Below are 18,663 nucleotides of genomic sequence, written 5' to 3'. Positions count from 1 at the left end.
TACCAAATATACAGAGAAAATCTTTAATACTTTGATCTCCAGCTTAAGCTTACCCTCTCCTGTAAACGCCAAGAAGAGGTCAGAATCAAGGCAACAGCATATTGTTAAGCTACAGTATTAGAGAGTAAAGCTTTTGCTGTGCTGAGGAAAGAGGGTAAACCTCCAAGTAGAAGTGGTCTCATCTTTATAGAGCTTCTTTGGAGATTCCCTCCCATATTCTCTTAAATCCTCTCTTTCTTTCACTCTATAACTTACAACTGCCTCCAGCTTGGGTAGAGCCCAGTTCCCAGTGGAAATCATGGTGAAGAACAGATGGAAGGGGGTCACTTAGACCTACTATTGGCTCTAGGCATAAGAGCTGTTACATTAAACAATCAAGATTATAGTGTTCCTCTTAGGACTTTGGAGCCTAAACCCAAACTAGTGAAGCTTTCCTTTGTCTGCCCTTGTTCTTCTATTATTTTTTTATACAGGAAGGAGGTAGAGGCCAGAAATTAGAGTGGCAAGTCAGGTAACAAGGCCCAGTAAGACACAATTCTGTGTCTGAAATTCTAGGTCCCAGCAAAGTATGTTTTTTTGTTTGTTTGTTTGTTTTTAATGCTTCCAAGTTCATTATCTCCTTTACCCCAATCTCCCAATCTTCTCAGTCCCATTTCATCCCGGCACTTCACAAAGTCAAAGAGGTTAAATTTCTAATAGAATCCAATGTTCACAAATAAGTGAGACAGTCTCTTGACATAAGTTAAAGAAGAATAACCCTCACAGGAGCTGTGACCCATCAGTGAGAGCAGATCACTTGTATCACTTTACTCTCCTTTCCCAGGATGGTAAGACTCTATTACAGGATGAAGCAGGAATTTGGGGGAAGGGAGGGAGGAGACAGAAAAAGAATTAAAAGGACTGAGAATGATAGCTGTAGAGAGAATGCAAGGAAGAGAAGCACAATGTTCTCTATCCCTATATAAAGGATGGCTACATAGGGGCCCTTGCAAAGCCTGGGAGTGAGAGTCCATGATTTGGAGGATGCATGGGAATGAATTCATTAGACTGAGGCCATCTTCTTGACATTGCATGGATTCAATTATATTTATTGATCTTGAAATAAATAATCTTGTATCCTTCAGAGTTTTATGTGTTTGAATGTACGCGTATGTGTGTGTCTGTTTGTATATATTCCACCAGAATTGTCTAGATCACTTATTCTCCTCCCTTCTTGGAAACACCTATGGTCCTTTATTGCGGGCAAAGAAGACACACAGCATAAAACACCTGGCCAGTTAACCAATTATTTCCTGCTTTTCCCATCCTCTAAAACAAGAGAAATCATGCTTGGATGCAATAAAATTTCTTTTTCTTTAAGTATAAATCAGTTACACAAAATAGATAAGTGTAAAATATTTATATTTAGGATATTAATTGTATATTTTGGAAAAGGAGTCAGAAATAAATTAAAATATTTATAAAATAAAAATCAACAATAAGGATGTAAATGATATAAAAATTGAGATAAAGACATATTTACATCAGCAAAATGTTTCACAGATCATTGGTGCACTCTGATGCATCATCACTATGATATTAGTAAGTAAGGTATTCCTGTTTCTTTTTTAAAAAATCCTTTATGGAGCATGAAGTATTTATTAATATCTTTTTTTTCTTTCCCCTTCCCCCCTCCCCCCCCCCCCCCCGAGTTGTCTGCTCTCTATGTCCATTCACTATGTGTTCTTCTGTGTCTGCTTATATTCTTGTCAGCAGCACTGGGAAACTGCATCTCTTTTTTGTTGCATCATCTTGCTGCATCAGCTCTGTGCGTGGGGTGCCACTCCTGGGCAGGCTGCACATCCTTTCAAGCTGGGCAGCTTTCCTTACAGGGTGCACTCCTTGCGCGTGGGGCTCCCCTATGCAGGGGACACCCCTGCATGGCACAGCACTCTTTGCATGTATTAGCGCTGTGCATGGGCCAGCTCACCACACGGGTCAAGAGGCTCTGGGTTTGAACCCTGGACCTCCCATGTGGTAGGCGGATGCTCTATCAGTTGAGCCAAATCTGCTTCCCTATTACTATCTTAAAATCTCTACAAGTTGCATATGGTGATCTTTAATCAAAAAGTGCCTAAACCTATTGAAGCCAAAAATGTTTATGAATACTAATGTTTTGTATTTCAAGCCAGTTTACCAGTGAAGTATGGTGGTTTATTGGAAACAAAAATAGTTCACAAGAAAAACTGAGCCAGAGCTTGGTACTAGCCTTTCCCACCAGAAGAAGATAAACAATACTGTTAGGCATGAATTAATATCTAAGACGGCAGGCCCCCTCTAATCATTATTCAAAGAAAAGGCACCTGGGTCTCAAGAACAACATCTCTTAACAGTAGGCAGCACATGTGAATGAGGAGTCTAGACAATTAAAATGGAAAGAAAGCAAAACCCAGTCTTTTGACCTGGGACTGATAGGAACTTAGAAATTAAGGCACAGAAACTCCATTATTAGAATAAGGCATTGAAAAAAAGATAAACAAGTTGGAAAGCAAGAGGATATTATGTTTCAAGCCAAAAGCATAGCATAGCAGCAATACAAACTATACTGAAATCCAATTGTCAATATTGTGGCACTTATTCTAATATCAATTTAAAGCAGGGGTTCTTTACCTTTTTTGTTCCATGGACCCCTTTGTCATTCAGGTAAATTGAATACTATGGTAATTTATTTATTCATACCTTCATAAGTGAAGGAAATGCTAGATTTCAGTTAGAGGTCAGAGAAAAAGATAATAAGTTGATTTTTTTCCATTTAAGCTCACGGATCCCCTGAAATCTTTGGTCCATGGACCCTAGTTAAGAACCCCTGATTTAGAGCCATATTACCTAGGTTTGAATTCCAGCTCTGCCACTTACTAGCTTGTGATACTGTATAAGTCACTTACCTTCTTTTATGCTTTAACTTCCTCATAGGTAAAATGGATATGGTAATACTCCTACCTTAAAGAGTTGTTGCGAGGGTTAAATGAGTTAACACATTTAAAGCACTTCTTAATGTGTCTATCACACACTTAACTATTAGCTATAATCTTTATTCTCTTCTTTGTAAAGTGGAGGTGGCGCTGTGACTAATTTAGTCTGAGAACTGGAATAGGACTTCTGTACCTACCAGTATGCTCTAGGGGTAGGATGGAAAAGCAAGGACCTATCTTCCCTAAAGCTAGAAAAAAGCTGAGGAAGACCTGACACTGCTATTGATTAACTGTGTAAGAAAAGAGCATAAAGAAAAACTAATTATAAATACTGGGAGTTGCAAAGATGAAAAAACATCATGCCGTGTGGGAACGATAGGAATGAAACTCTATAGATATATCTGTATATGCAGAGGAATATGGGTTGGCTGATGCAATTATCTAAAATCAATGAAACTAGCAATTTCTAGAAGTACTTCCACACGATCTGACTTCTGAAGAGTGGATGTGTAAAGGAAAGAGTATCAAGTACATATTACATGAAATCAAAACTAGAAAACAAGAGCAAATGAGGACCCTCTTGGAAACAATGACTAAAAGTAAATAATTTCTCTTTAAAAATATAGTGAGACTTTGAGTATTTCATTTGGTTAAAAAAATGGGATATAAAGGGACAGATAAAAATGGATATCCTCTGAAGAAAGATTACATATCAAAATTAAGCTACTGGTGTCATATCTTTGCCTCACTACATAATGTATGGTATTTTCCCACCTTTGCTTATAGTAAAGAATGATAATTATCTAAGAGAGTATATATAGTAGCCCAATTAGTATGAACCATTAGATATGGTCAATAAATATTTAAATTAGTAGACTACTTTGGGTCTAATTTTGTATCAACCTAAACCGCTAGTAGAAGGATGACTTCCTTTAGCATCTCACCCTAATACACACACTCTAAGGCTGTGTCCCATAAATAAATAAACTCTAGCCAAAAATGCTTACCACTGATGTTGCAACCTTTAAGGGCTTCATTGAAATCCTTCTCAGTTAAATTAATATTCAAACTTTTCAGGGCACGCTCCAAGTTAGGTATACCAATCCTGCCATTATCTACATGTGACAAGATGTGAGCAGCCTCTTTAATATCTACAAGGAGAAATAAATATAAACAACATAGTGTATAAAAAAATGTAAAATAATTTATCCAAAGTTCACTATATGTAAACCCTCAAATTAAATATTTATCTGAACCAAAATTTCTGCAAAAAAAGAATGAAATATTTTCTATTTGAAACTGATGACCCACTTATTTCAAACAGTATTTGAAACAAGAAAATTTCACGGCATAGAGAATATTATAATAGAAGATTTTATCTGAATCCGTTCATTAAACACCGAGAGAGCTGTAATCTTTTCAAACAATAGTTAAATTTAAAATAGTTTTTACATGTAGAATGTTTTGAAGGTTTCTAACTGATGAGCTGAAAAATTAATGGTTAAAATTTGAGATTGAAGCTCTTGAACCCCAGGGTCTCTGCTAGACCATACTGTGCTTTTGTGTGAATTGGAAAAAGGCACTCCCTCTCTATGCATCAATTTCCTCTAGTCAGCTGCAAGCCACCACTGGGGTTCAAGGCTTAGAAAGCATAATGGAGTATGGACTGCATTTCAGCCTACATTTGTACCCTCTCAACCAGGCACCTTTGTGCAAGCACACCTTATAAATCAAATGGGACAGTCCTGTTGGACCCAGACCAATTTAAAATATAACCCAAAATAAAATATAACCCATCAACCCAAAAATAAAGTTGTATATGTTTCATGTTCTGAAAATTGTGCATTACACCAGTAGATCTAAACCTTCACAAGAGTCACTTGGAAAGAAGACCATTCATTCTATTAAGATTTATTTTACAGCTACTAAGACTAATAATTGAAAGTTCAGTCCCTTTCATCGAAGAGTTTCCAGTAAATTCCTGGAGGATAGGGACTGAATCTATCATTTCTGTAAACAAATCTATAACTTATTATAGAGTTGGTGCTATGAGAAAAATAAGCACAGGGAATCATGGAAGCACAGAGGTTTGCCTAGCCTAGATTTAAAAAGTGAGGAGGTCATATGGGGTGGGAGGTGACATGTGAACTGAGTTTGTAAAAAAAAAAAAGGATTTGGTCCAACATGGAGTATATACAAAGGAAACATGAGCAAAGCAAATAAAACTAATTTAAATTATTATAAGTAGTAGGGTTATAGAATTAACATGAATGCAGGAATGATCAGAAATAAGATTAGAGAGCTAAAAAGAAGATATGTTTATTCAATCATCCATTCATTCCATAAATATTTACAATTATATGAGCTAGAAATATAGAAGATTTGGGACAATACCTAGCATAGTAAATATTATATTATATAAGTATTAATTGTTAATCTTAGCTATTATTAAAAACCTGCTAAGAGCCAGAATTGTGCTATGTTCTAGAGATACAATGGTGAGCGAAGCAGTGACATGGTCCTTGGCCCAATAACACTTCCAGGCAAGTGGGAGAAAAATACATTAATCAAATAATCATAAATCATGAATGGATATTTATAATATGAAATATGTGCTATGAAGGAATGGAATATGGTTTTAAAAGTGTAAGTAAATAAGGAAACTGACTTATACTAGCAGTTAATGATGGGCTTCCCTGAGAACCTAATACTTATCTGAAAGATAAATAGATGTTAACTAGGCAAAGAGGGTCAGGGAAGAATATTGCAGGGAATAGAACATGAAAAGCCAGTATCTGTTGAACTGAAAGACGGCCAAAGTAGTTGAAGTACAGAAAGCAAGATAATGATACAAAATAATGCTAGAGAGGTATGGCATGCAAGATGTTGAACTTTATCCTAAGAGCAATGGGAACTATTTGAAGAATTACAAATAGTGTAAAAGGTAATACGATCAGATTACTACTGTGGGAAAAAAGCACTCTGGCTGGAGTGGGCAGAAAAGATTAGCAATGATCCTAAAAATATCTTTTAGGAAGCTTGTGTTTGAGACCGTCCCAGACTTTGCCTATGCATCTTCTTTTGGCGTTGTCTTACTTGTATCTTTGTACTATAATTTTTTTTTAATAAAATAAATTAAATTAAATTAAAATATCTCTTACAATAAATAAGTTTTATATGAAATGTTTCCTCTTAAAATTTTTACTCACCATTTGCCTCTGGAAATGCCAGATTAGAAGACAAAACTTCTTTCCTAAAATCTGCAAAGTTAGAGAGATTGCATTATATGAAATGGTATCCTGATCTTACCCAGTGTGAAAGGAAACCAATGGATAGATTAAATACTTATCTCTCAGTAACACTTATCATTTATGACCATTCCCTCCTTAAAAATCTTTCTCTGGCTCCCAGAATATCATTCTCTTATTTCTCAGATTCCTTTTCATTGTCTACCTGCTCCTTAAATGCTTCCTTTCTCCCTAAAAGGGCAAGCTAACACCCTGTCCATCTATTCAAGAAATATTTAATTATTAGTCTGAATTATCTTTTCCTATTTCTGTTTCCCTACAGACTACCTCTCTAATCCTGGAGTTTTCCTAACACGTTGCAGTTATACCCACTCATCCTACACAGATGCAAATTGACATAGAGATCTATTTGAGGGATAAGTGATAAAAATGAAATCTGTCTATTTGGATAGATGGACCCTGTTCCAGGTCAAGGACAGTTTAGAATAACTCACAGTTAGCCCAGATATAACCTTGAAACAAAGAGAGGTTAGAATGAATTTATTATATTTACCTTAATTTGTTTTTTATTTGTTTTAGGAAGAATGAACAAAACAAATAACTTATTAAAAACTACTATTGAAATATTAGGTTTTGGCAATTTTATAAGATAACTCTAAAACAAGGTTTCTCAACCTCAGCACAGAATCAGATAATTCTTCATTTTGTGGTGGAAGGGGGGTGCTATTCTGTTCATTGTAGGATATTTAAGCAGCATCCCTTGCCTCTACCCACTAGATGCCAGCAGTTCTCCCTTCCACCCCAAGCTGTGTCTATCAAAACTGTCTCCACCCATTGACAAATGTCCCCTGGGGGACAAAATTTATTGTACTTTTTTTAGCTAAAGCTAAATTCAGAGGCAAAGAATGGTTTCTTAAATACAGATAAAATCTATCTCGGTACATCCTCTCCCAAAATAGGCAGGTTTATGAGCTTTTTTTAATCTTTTGCAATTAACAGCCTTCACCTCATCACATAGGAAAAAAAACCGTGAGATGGATCAACTCAAAACTTACAATGGCTACAGTGATGAGCATATTTTAATTTCATTATTTAACAATACCTTGGACTTCTCAATGGGTCTTTCACCTTAAAAAAGAAAGCTAGGAAACTATTAAAAGCTTTCTAAAATATTAAAAGAAAGGGGTAAACTTGGAAATGAAATTGCTCTACAAAGAAATATTTCAAAGCCATGCAACAACACACACATATATACATAGGTTTAGACCAATTTTACAGTTAATACCATGAGATCATCCAAGCATTTGATACTGTAAAACTAAAGCTCTTTGAACATACTATGGGAGATATTCTTAAATATTATCTATAGTAAACAGTGTTCCAACAAGTTTTGGCATTAATTAAGAACTAAGCATTTGGAATTAGTATTTGGCAAAATACTTTGAAATCCTTGGATAAAAACTTGCTATTAGAAGAAATTTTTATTACAAGCTACTGTAATTACTGTAATTACAATCGACTCACCCTCAGCAAAGGAATCATGCAGTATCTCTCGAAGAGTATCATCAGTAAAATAAAGTCTATCAGTGTTTTCAAGTACATCTGAGTATTTGTCCAATGTATTGATGGCATCATTCAATGCTACAAACACACAGAGAATATACATACAACAGGTAATTTTTCAGTACAAGGATCTAAATCTTTTTAATATAACAAAACTTGTGGGTTCTTCTAAATCTACACTATCCAATATGGTAGTCACTAATCACAAATGGCCATTTAAATTTAAATTAATTTAAATTAAATTAAATTTATAATGCAGTTCTCAGTCTCACTCACTAAATTTCAAGTGCCAAACAGCCTTTTGTGACTAATTGTTACCATATTAGACTGGGCAGTTACAGAGCATTTCCATAATTGCAGAAAGTTATAGTGAACAGCACTGTCTAGACAAACTCCAACTGTCACTAATTCTGAAATTGCAGTCATTAATGATAAATGGAATTCTATCTATATTAATACTTATTCATCAAAGAAAATTATGTTCCTAATACTTATTTATCAAAGAAAATTTGGTACCCAAAAATGAGAAAAAAAATTCCAATTCCACCATTCAAAGGTAATCTTCTGTTAATATGTTGACGTATTTCCTTCCATTCTTCTTTTTAAATGCTTTCGCTTTTACTTTTAGGGATTTTTAAACATACTGCATAAAGACTTTTATGTTAATTTTAAGTTTTCACTTAAAATGCTAACAAGAATTACTATGACATCTTTGTAAGCAACACGATTATTTCTAAGAAAAACCTAAAAGTTTTCTTTTGCAAATTTCAATAATTTACTTGTAAGAGAAGTCATTTCCAAAACTCAGTGCATTTAGACAACTTGAAAAATGATTTATTAAAGTTTTAACTTTACATATAATAATTTTTATATAACTTATGTTAATGATACTACCTAACAGAAAACTTTTTATTAATTCTGTATTTAAGATTTTATTTCAAACTGACGTATATCATTTTATATAAGGCATTTCCCAGTTCTAAAAGTCTACGAACATTAAATATTTAATATATATATTTCAAATTTTTCATCACTTAATACTTGCCTTCTGTGACAGTTTGAAGTTCTTTTTTTAATCCCAAAAGATTATGTTCTTAAACTAATTATATTTGCTTTGGATCACTTGATTAGATTGCTTTTGATTGGATTATTTCAGTGAGGCATGACTCAGTTGAGTCTCCGCCCTCTTGCTGTGTCTGATATAAACAGAGACACAGAGAGAGACACATGCACACCGAACAAGGAAGCTGCCATTTTTTATCCTATCATATAAGAGAGGACTCAAGGATAGCTAGCAGCCAAAGATTAAGCACAAAGCTGCCAGGAGTCTGGGCCCACAGAGCAGCTCAAGGCTGAAAAGACAAGCCCTATGCCTGGTTACCCACAGCTGAGCTTCAGGAGATGGTAGATTCTGGAGGGGAAGACAGGACGTTGACAGAGATCAGCAACGATCCTGCTTTGCCACATGGTAGGACCCCAGGATCAACAGTAGCTGACTTTGGTGAGAAAGCATCTCTGATAGTATCTTGATTTGGACATTTCATGGCCTCAGAACTAAGCTTTTACCCTAATAAATTTCCCAATATAAAAGTCAACCCATTTCTGGTACTTTGCATCAGCAGCCCTTTGTCAACCTAAGACAAAGTCTAATCTATAAAAAGCAGTTTCTGTTTAGAAAAAAGAAATTAATGAGAATAGTTTATCTCCACTATTCTAAAGTATAGTTTTCTATAGTCTCTTTCTTTTATTCACAAAATTATTTTGTTAAATGTCTAGGCATCCTACACAGCATTCTTTCTGATGAAGGAACTCATTTCACAACAAATGATGTGCGGGAATGAGCACATGTCCATGGAATTCCCTGGTCTTACCATGATCCCACCACCCTGAAGCAGCTGGATTGAGAGAATAGTGGAATGGCCTTTCGAGGACTCAAATATGGCACCAATGAGGTGGCAATACTTTGCAGGGCTGGGGCAATGTTCTCCAGGAGGCTATGTATGCTCTAAATCATCATCCACTCCATGATGCTCTTTCTCCCATAACCAGGATTCATGACTCCGGGAATCAAGAGGTAGAAATAGGAGTGGCACCATTCACTATTAACCCTAGTGACCCACTGGGAAAATTTTTGCTTCCTGTCCCTGCAAGCTTAAGCTCTGCTGGTCTACAGATCTTAGTCCCAAAAGGAGGAGTGCTGCCACCAGCATTGAACTGGTAGTTACGAGTGCCACCTGGCCACTTTGGATTCCTCTTACTTCTGAATCAACAGGCAAAGAATGGAATAACTGTACTGGCTGGGGTGATTGATCTTGATTATCAAGGGGAAATAGGACTGCATCTACATAATGAGGGTAAAGAAGAGTTTGCTTGGGATACAGGAGATCCTCTACAGACTCTCCTAGTAATGCCATGTCCTGCAATTAGTCAATGGAAAATTGCAACAACCCAATCCAAGCAGGACTAACAGTGACCCAGAATCTTCAGGAATGAAAGTTTGGGTCACCCCAACAGGCAAAGAAGTGCTTGCTGAGGGTAATGGGAACATGGAATAGATAGTGGAAGAAGGTAGAAAGAAATACGAACTTCGACCACATGATGAGTTACAGAAACAAGGACTATAATGGTCATGAAACTTTTTTCCTTGTTTCATTATGAATGATTGTATACATATGTAAAATGAATTTCTTTATCTTCCCTAACCATTTCCCTTATCAAATGACAAGTTGTATTAGTTTTATGTCATAATAGTTAAGGATGTCAAGTTTAAGAGTGAATATTACCCAAGGACTTGCACCCTATTCTGTAAGGAATTAATGCATTTCCAGTTGTACACAGGAGAATCAAACATTGTTACATGAAAATATAGATATGCATGTCTGTTATGTATGGTTTAAGGTAATGTGCATGTTTGCTGAGTTGACAAGGGTGGACTGTGATGGTTAGGCTAATGTGGCAACTCAGTCAGGTAATTGTGCCATCGTTTGGGCAAGCAAGCGCTGGACTAACTGTAATACAAAGGCATCTATGGGCTTTAGTCGTCAGCGAGTTTACTGCATAGATGGCTGATTACATCTACATCAATCAGGGAGACTGCCAACAGCAATGAGTGATGCTTTATCCAATCAGTTGAATGCCTTAAAAGGTGAAGTGATTTCAGCATTCAGAGAGAATTTCCCAGCTCATCTTTGGACAGCCAATGTCTCCCAGAAACTCCTCAAGGGCCCTCATTGGTCTTTCATCGGAGCCCCTGGTTTGCAGCCTACCTACGGATTCTGGACTTGTGCATCCCCACAGTCACGTGAGAGAATCTTATAAATCTCACACTATTTACTAATATCTCCTGTTAATTCTATTCCCCTAGAGAACCCTGACTAATAAAGGCCCTCCTCATATCTATGGTCAAGTGACTTTTGACAAGTTTGTCAAACCCACCCAGCTGGGACAGAACAGTCTATTCAACAAATGGTGCTGGGTGAATGATATCCATAGCCAAAAGAAAAAAAGAGAATCTTTATCTCACAGCTTATATAAAAATTAACTCAAAATGTATCAAAGACCTAAATATAAAAGCATGAGCCATAAAGCTCCTAGAAGAAAATGTAGGAAAACATCTTTAAGACCTGGTAGTAGGTGGTGCATTCTTAAACCTTATACCAAAAGCACAAGCAACAAAAGAAAACATGGATAAATGGGACCTCCTCAAACTTAAACACTTTTGTGATTCAAAGGACTTTGTCAAGAAGGTGAAAAGGAAGCCCAATCAATGGGAGAAAATATTTGGGAACCACATATCCGATAAGGGTTTGTTTTCCATTCTATATAAAGAGATCATGCAATTTAACAATAAAAAGAGCAAGCAATCTAATTTTAAAATGGGCAAAAGATTTAAACAGACATTTCTCCAAAGAGGAAATACAAATGGCCAAAAAGCACATGAAAAAATGTTCCATATCTAGCTATTACAGAAATGCAAATAAAATGACAATGGGATATCATCTCACACCGCATAGATGGCCATTATATATATAAAAAAAAACAAACAAACAGAAAACTAAATGCTGAAGAGGATATGGAGAAATAGGAACACTCCTTTACTGTTGGTAGGGTTGTAAAATGGTGCAGCCTCTATGGAAGACAGTTTGGCAGTTCCTCAGGAAGCTAAATATAGAATTCCTACATGATCCAGCAATTCCTCTACTAGGAATATATCCAGAAGAACTTAAAACTGTGATACAAATAGACATTTGCCCACTGACGTTCGTAGTGTTATTCACAATTGCCAAAAGATGGAAATAATCCACAAAATATGGTACATACATATGATGGAATACTATGCTGCAGTAAGAAGAAATGAAACTGGGACACATGATAACATGGACGAATCTTGAGGACATTATGCTAAGTGAAGTAAGCCAGACATAAAATGACAAATATTGCATGTTCTCGTTAATATGAACTAAATACAAGGAATAAATGCATGTAGTTAAAAACCTAGAATATAGGTTATTAGGAGATTCAAGGAGAGCTGAGAAGAACTATTGATGCTTAAAGTATGTAGAAGTTTAAATTAACTTGACTGTAAAAGTATGGAAATGGATAGAGTTGATGGTAACAAATCATAATAAGTAGTAGCTTGTTTATAAATGGGATTGTGGCTGAAAAAGGTAGTCTAGGGCCATAAGTGTCAACTGGAAGAAAGCTAGAGAATTAATCTGGGACTGAATAACATAGTGAACTCAGAGATGGATGAGAACTGTGGTTGATGGTAGAGAGGCAAGAGTGTCCTTCTGTAAGCTAAAGTGGATGTACATCACTATTGCAGGGCAGTGGGAATGTGAAGAAGCATAGTAAAAAATACAATTGGTGTGACTGTGGTTAACAGCAATACCATAATATGCTTGTATCAATGTAAAAAATGTACTGTATTGATAATGGGGTGGTATGGGAAAAGTGCCAAATGTATGCTATGGGCCATAATTGGATGATATTATCTCATAATCTGTAACAAATGTTGCACCACAGTGTGGTGTGTTGATAAAGTGATGTTGTTCCGCAATTCTGCACATGTGCATGATTGTTTTGTAAGTTCACAACTTCTGTCATAAAAATATATTTTAAAAATGACAATAGGGTGGGTTGGGGGAAAAATACACCAAACGTAATAAGATAAGGACTATAATTAGTAGTAAAAGTTTGACAACATTTTTTCATAATTTGTAACAAATGTCTCACAACAATGCAAGGTGCTGGTGGAGGGTTGATGTATGGGACCCCTGTATGACATTATGCATGTTTGTTTTGTAAGTTCACATCTTTTACTATATACTTATTGTTTATGTATGTTCATATATAAATGATATAAAAATAATAATAATAGGATGGGTTGGGGGAAAAGTACTTTTGTTAGTAGTAATATTTTAACAATGTTCTTTAATCATTAGTTAAAATTGTTTAACAACAATGTAAGATATTGGTGGTAGGGTGAGGTATGACAATCCTGTATGATGATACACATGTTTGTTTTGTAAGTTCACAATTATTACTATACACTTATTGTTTATGTATGTTTATGTATGAGTGATATACTTCAATAATTTTTTAAAAGATTATTTTATTTAAAAAGCCAAGAAATGTATCATAACAAATTTTATATCTAATTATTTCAAGTTTATCCTTATATAATACATATAATTATATATTTAATGTGTATTACCTATATTATATTATATATATTTAATATATTTAATGTGTATTACCTATATTATATATATTTAATGTATATTACCTATATTAATATCCTGCTAAACTTGCTTTTAAACTTATATTTTTCTACCAAGGTCTAAGTTAATCAGTATCTATAGCCTTAGTACATTTTCTTTTTTTTTTTTTTTTTTTAAAAGATTTTATTTATTTATTTAATTTCCCCCCACTCCCCTGGTTGTCTGTTCTTGGTGTCTATTTGTTGCGTCTTGTTTCTTTGTCTGCTTTTGTTTCTTTGTCCGCTTCTGTTGTCGTCAGCGGCACAGGAAGTGTGGGCGGCGCCATTCCTGGGCAGGCTGCACTTTCTTTTCACGCTGGGCAGCTTTCCTCACGGGTGCACTCCTTGCGCGTGGGGGCTCCCCCACGCGGGGGACACCCTTGCATGGCACGGCACTCCTTGCGCGCATCAGCACTGCGCATGGCCAGCTCCACACGGGTCGAGGAGGCCCGGGGTTTGAACCGCGGACCTCCCATATGGTAGACGGACGCCCTAACCACTGGGCCAAAGTCTGTTTCCCTTAGTACATTTTCATTTCAATTTCCCCACCTGTATAATGTTGAGATAATCTAGAATTTTAGACCCATGCTTTTATTTTTCTTTATTATGTACTGACAATTTAGATAACTATAAATTCTGTTAGTTTCTTTTCTCATTTCATCTATAACAAGTTCTTAATTTTCTCTTTGGTTTTGCTGTGTACAAGCACAAATACTAAATAAATATTTGTTAAATGGGGAAAAAATACATTAGAGGCACACAAGAGCAGATTTAAATTGCTTGGAGACAGAATTAGTGATTTTGAAGACAGAACACCTGAACTGGAAAAGACAAGAGAACAGAAAAACAGAATGGAAAAAATGGAACAGAGTCTCAGGGAACTGAATGACAATGCGAAAAGCACAAACATTCTCATTATCAGTGTCCCAGAAGGAGAAAAGAATGGAAAAGGGGCAGAAAGAGTATTTGAGCAAATAATGACCAAAAATTTCCCAACCCTTATGAAGAACATAAATATCAATATCCAAGAAGGATAACTCACCCCAAGCAGAATAAATCCCCTCCAAATAGACCTACTATTCAGAATGATAAATATCAGAGATAGAGGATTCTGAAAGCAACAAGAAAAAAGCAAATCATCACATACAAGGGAAACTCAGTAAGATTAAGTGTCAACCTCTCCTCAGAAACCATGGAGAAGAGAAGAAAGTGATGCAATGTATTTAAGGGACTAAAAGGAAAAAACTGCCAACCAAGAATTCTGAATCCAGCAAAGCTGTCCTTCAAAAATGAGGGTGAGTTCAAAATCTTCACAAACAAAAACTGATAGAATATGTTACCAAAAGACCAGATTTGCAAGAGATACTAAAGGAGGTGCTACAGCTTGACAGGAAAAAACACAGGTGAGAGATATGGAGAAGAGTTTAGGAATGAAGATTATTAAGAAGGGTAAACTAAAGAACAAGAAGACAGATAATAGAATGAGATGACAACAGAGAGCCTAAGGACAGAATGGATGTAGTAAGTAATGCCTTTAAAGTAATAACACTGAATGTTAATGGATTAAATCCCCAATCAAAAGACATAGACTGATAGAATGGATAAAAAATATGAGCCATCTATATGTTGTCTACAAGAGACCTACCTCAGACATAAGGACACAACCAGGTTAAAAGTGAAAGGTTGGAAAAAGATATTCCATGCAAATAATAACCAAAAAAGAGCTGGAATAGATCAGATGAATGTAAAATAACAACATTATAGTATATGAACAATAACTACTCAGTACAGCTGGCAAATTGTTTCTGTGCTCAATATTCTGTAATTTTTTTGATATGAAATAAATAATTGCTTTTTTTCTATAGTCATTTTTTAATTGTCCTTTTTTTTTTTTAAAGATACATAGATCACAAAAAATGTTACATTAAAAAATATAAGAGGGAAGCAGACTTGGCTCAATGGATAGGGCATACACCTAGTACATGGGAGGTCCACAGTTCAAACCCAGGGCCTCCTTGACCCGTGTGGGGCTGGTTCATGTGCAGTGCTAATGCGCACAGGGAGTGCTGTGCCACGCAGGAGTGTTTCCTGCGAAGGGGAGCCCCATGCGAATACAGTGCATCCCGTAAGGAGAGCTGCCCAGCGCAAAAGAAAAGTCCAACCTGTCCAGGAGTGGCATCGCACACATGGAGAGCTGACGCAGCAAGTTGACACAACAAAAAGAGACACAGATTCCTGATGCCACTGACAAGAATAGAAGCGGACACAGAAGAACACACAGCGAATGGACACAGAGAGCAGACAACTGAGAGGGATGGAGAAGGGGAGAGAAATAAAATAAAATAATAAATCTTAAAAAAATATAGAGAGATAAGAGGTTCCCATATACCCCACACCCCAGTCCTCCCGCATCAACAACGTCTTTCATCATTGTGGCACATTCATTGCTTTTGGTGAATACATTTTGGAGCACTGCTGCACTGTATGGATTATAGTTTACACTGTAGTTTTGAGGACTGGAGAAGAGATATATTTTTGGATACTTCATTTATCTTTAACTCTTTTTTATTTATAGCTTTTAACTAAAATAATCTATCTGGCTCAATAATGATTTAGCATGACTACTGTTGAACAAAATTGGAATTTTTCTGCCTTATAAAATTATGAGTTGTCAAATTGTTACACTTGTAATTCATTTGAATAGGATGTGAAGAATTCAGGAATTTGATTATCTAAAAAGAATTATGGCCTAAATGTAAATTAAATAAATAAGTCAATAATTTATTTCATTTTTAGAGATTATGTCCAATAGTTAGAGCTGTAATAGAAAAATTAGAATTACATTATAGTTAATTTCTATTATATTTGAATTATTATTTACATTTATAAAGGTTTGTTTGCTATGCTATTTATTTTTTATAATTGATTCCATTAAATCTAACCGGGCCTTCTAATCTCTTAAGTGAGATGGAGTTGGACTCAGATGTGACCTCTCTACACATGCCTCTTGTCACCTTTACTGAACCTGTGGTTGGCACTTGGGTTGGTGTATACCCAGGAGACTTGAATCTCTGGACTGGTCATATACCAGTTGGGCCTGAGCCTCAGCAGAGTTGCAACTCCTACTCTCCGGTTCATTGGACTTATCCAGGTCGGCTAAAAGGAAGGTAAAGATGGTCAACCACCATACCAGGGAACTGAGAGTGCCTACAACTCCAAGCAGGAGAATTGCATCCATCAACTATATAGGTCTAAGTCCCCTCTCAATATAGAGGTGGAGTTCACATCACCATCCCAGGGTCCACAGGATGGAGGAATAAAATGTGTATTAGAGTGGACTTACTGTTATTCTACTATAAAACCACAGTGACTAGTAGTGGGAGAAACTGTAGCATTGATGTGGAGAAAATGGCCACAGTAGTTGCTGAGGGCAGGGAGAGGGAAGAAGAGATGTGATGTGGGGGCATTTGGGGGATTTTGAATTGTCCTAAATGGTATTGTAGGGACAGATGCTGGACATTATATATCCTGCCATAACCCACTGAATGTACTGGGGAAGAGTGTAAACGACAATGTAAACTATAATCCATGCAGTGCAGCAGAGATTCAAAATGTATTCACCAAATGCAATGAATGTGCCACAATGATGAAAGAGGTTGTTGATGTGGGAGGAGTGGGGAGGTGGGGGGTATGTGGGAACCTTATATATTTTTTAATGTAACATTCTTCATGATCTACGTATCTTCAAAAATACATAATTATTTTTAAAAACTTAAAGATCTGAGAGGATTGGTGATATTAAAAAATGTTTATTTAAAAAATTAAAAATAAAAAAATAAAATTTGTAATTTCTTTCAATCTATTTTTCTATTTATTTTACAATCTTATAACAAAGGACTTTTTAATAGCTAAAAAAAGCCATTGATTATACATTTTGGATAGATCATATGGTATGTGAATATATCTCAGTAAAACTGCTTAATAAACATATAAATAATTATTCAGGAATAGCCAGAAATAGCAGTTATCTATAGCAGGGAAAACAGAGAGATTGAGAGGTGAGAAATTTTCTTGTTTGGTTGTCTGTTTTTTGTTTATTATTATTATTGAAATAATAAAAATGTTTTAATAATGATTGAAATGATGAATGCACAACTATGTGGTTATACCAAATACCATTGATTATACACTTTGGATAAATTGTATGTTTTATTAATATGCATCAATAAAATTGATTTGTTTAAAAAATAAATAAAGATAGCAGTCTCAGACCTAGACCTGCTATGTTAAATTTTTCCTGATCAGTGGCCCTAACTCTTTCCAGTTATTTGCCTTATACTGTATTGGCCAGCAGATTCCAACACTGTCCACCTAACCTCTATGACCGTCCACCAGTTCCAGGTACCTCACTCATACATGCTCTCTTTCCTTAATTGCCTAATTTCAAAATTTTTCCTTCCTAATTATGAAAAGTTACCTGTCCTGAATACCAGTCTTTCTGAGCCCTGCTCTCTGATTCCAAAATAAACTATAAAATAATATAACTCTGTTTTTGTTGTTTTAGGTACCAGGGCCAGCTGGGGACTGAACCCAGAACTTTCTACTCATCCACTGAGCCACATCCTTCCCTGAGTTGGTTTCTTCATCAGTTTGCTTGATGTTTGTTTTTTTTTATTGTAGATAGGCACTGGGAACCAAACCAGGGATCTCCTATGTGGGAAACAGGCACTCAGCTGCCTGAGCTACAGCCACTCCCCATAACTATGTTTTACTAAGCACTTAATATATGAATAGTACTAAGTTATATGCTTTACATGTGTTATTGCATTTGATCCTGACAACCCTATGAGAAGCACTGTATTATTAGCTTTCTTTTCTTAAAGATGAGGTAACTAAAATAACTTAATAACTATTTTAATAACTAAAATAACCTAAAGAGATCACCCAGCTGGTAAGTAGAAGAAACACTCAATCTATATCTGTACTTCAAAGCCCATGCTATTTTCTCTCTATATTGTTTCCTACAGTACATAGCTAATATAATTAATATTCTATGTTGATAATAATGCTACTTGACCAATATAAAACATTTATATTTTAACAGGAAAGTACTGAACACCTTTCTTAACCTAAAAGTGAA

The 18,663-nt window shown here is 35.6% G+C and overlaps 1 protein-coding gene across 1 annotated transcript in view; it reads right to left on the bottom strand.

The window, feature by feature from the left end:
* EFCAB13 (EF-hand calcium binding domain 13) overlaps positions 1-18,663 on the bottom strand; it is a 316,951-nt gene that overhangs the window by 170,117 nt on the left and 128,171 nt on the right. Inside the window, 3 exon segments of the mRNA XM_071210907.1 lie at positions 3,959-4,102; positions 6,161-6,211; positions 7,724-7,840. Coding sequence (XP_071067008.1) covers positions 3,959-4,102; positions 6,161-6,211; positions 7,724-7,840 — 312 coding nt within the window.

Source organism: Dasypus novemcinctus, chromosome 21 (genome assembly GCF_030445035.2).
Source record: "Dasypus novemcinctus isolate mDasNov1 chromosome 21, mDasNov1.1.hap2, whole genome shotgun sequence".
NCBI classification, from domain to species: domain Eukaryota; kingdom Metazoa; phylum Chordata; class Mammalia; order Cingulata; family Dasypodidae; genus Dasypus; species Dasypus novemcinctus.
This window is presented reverse-complemented; position numbering and strand designations above follow the sequence as displayed.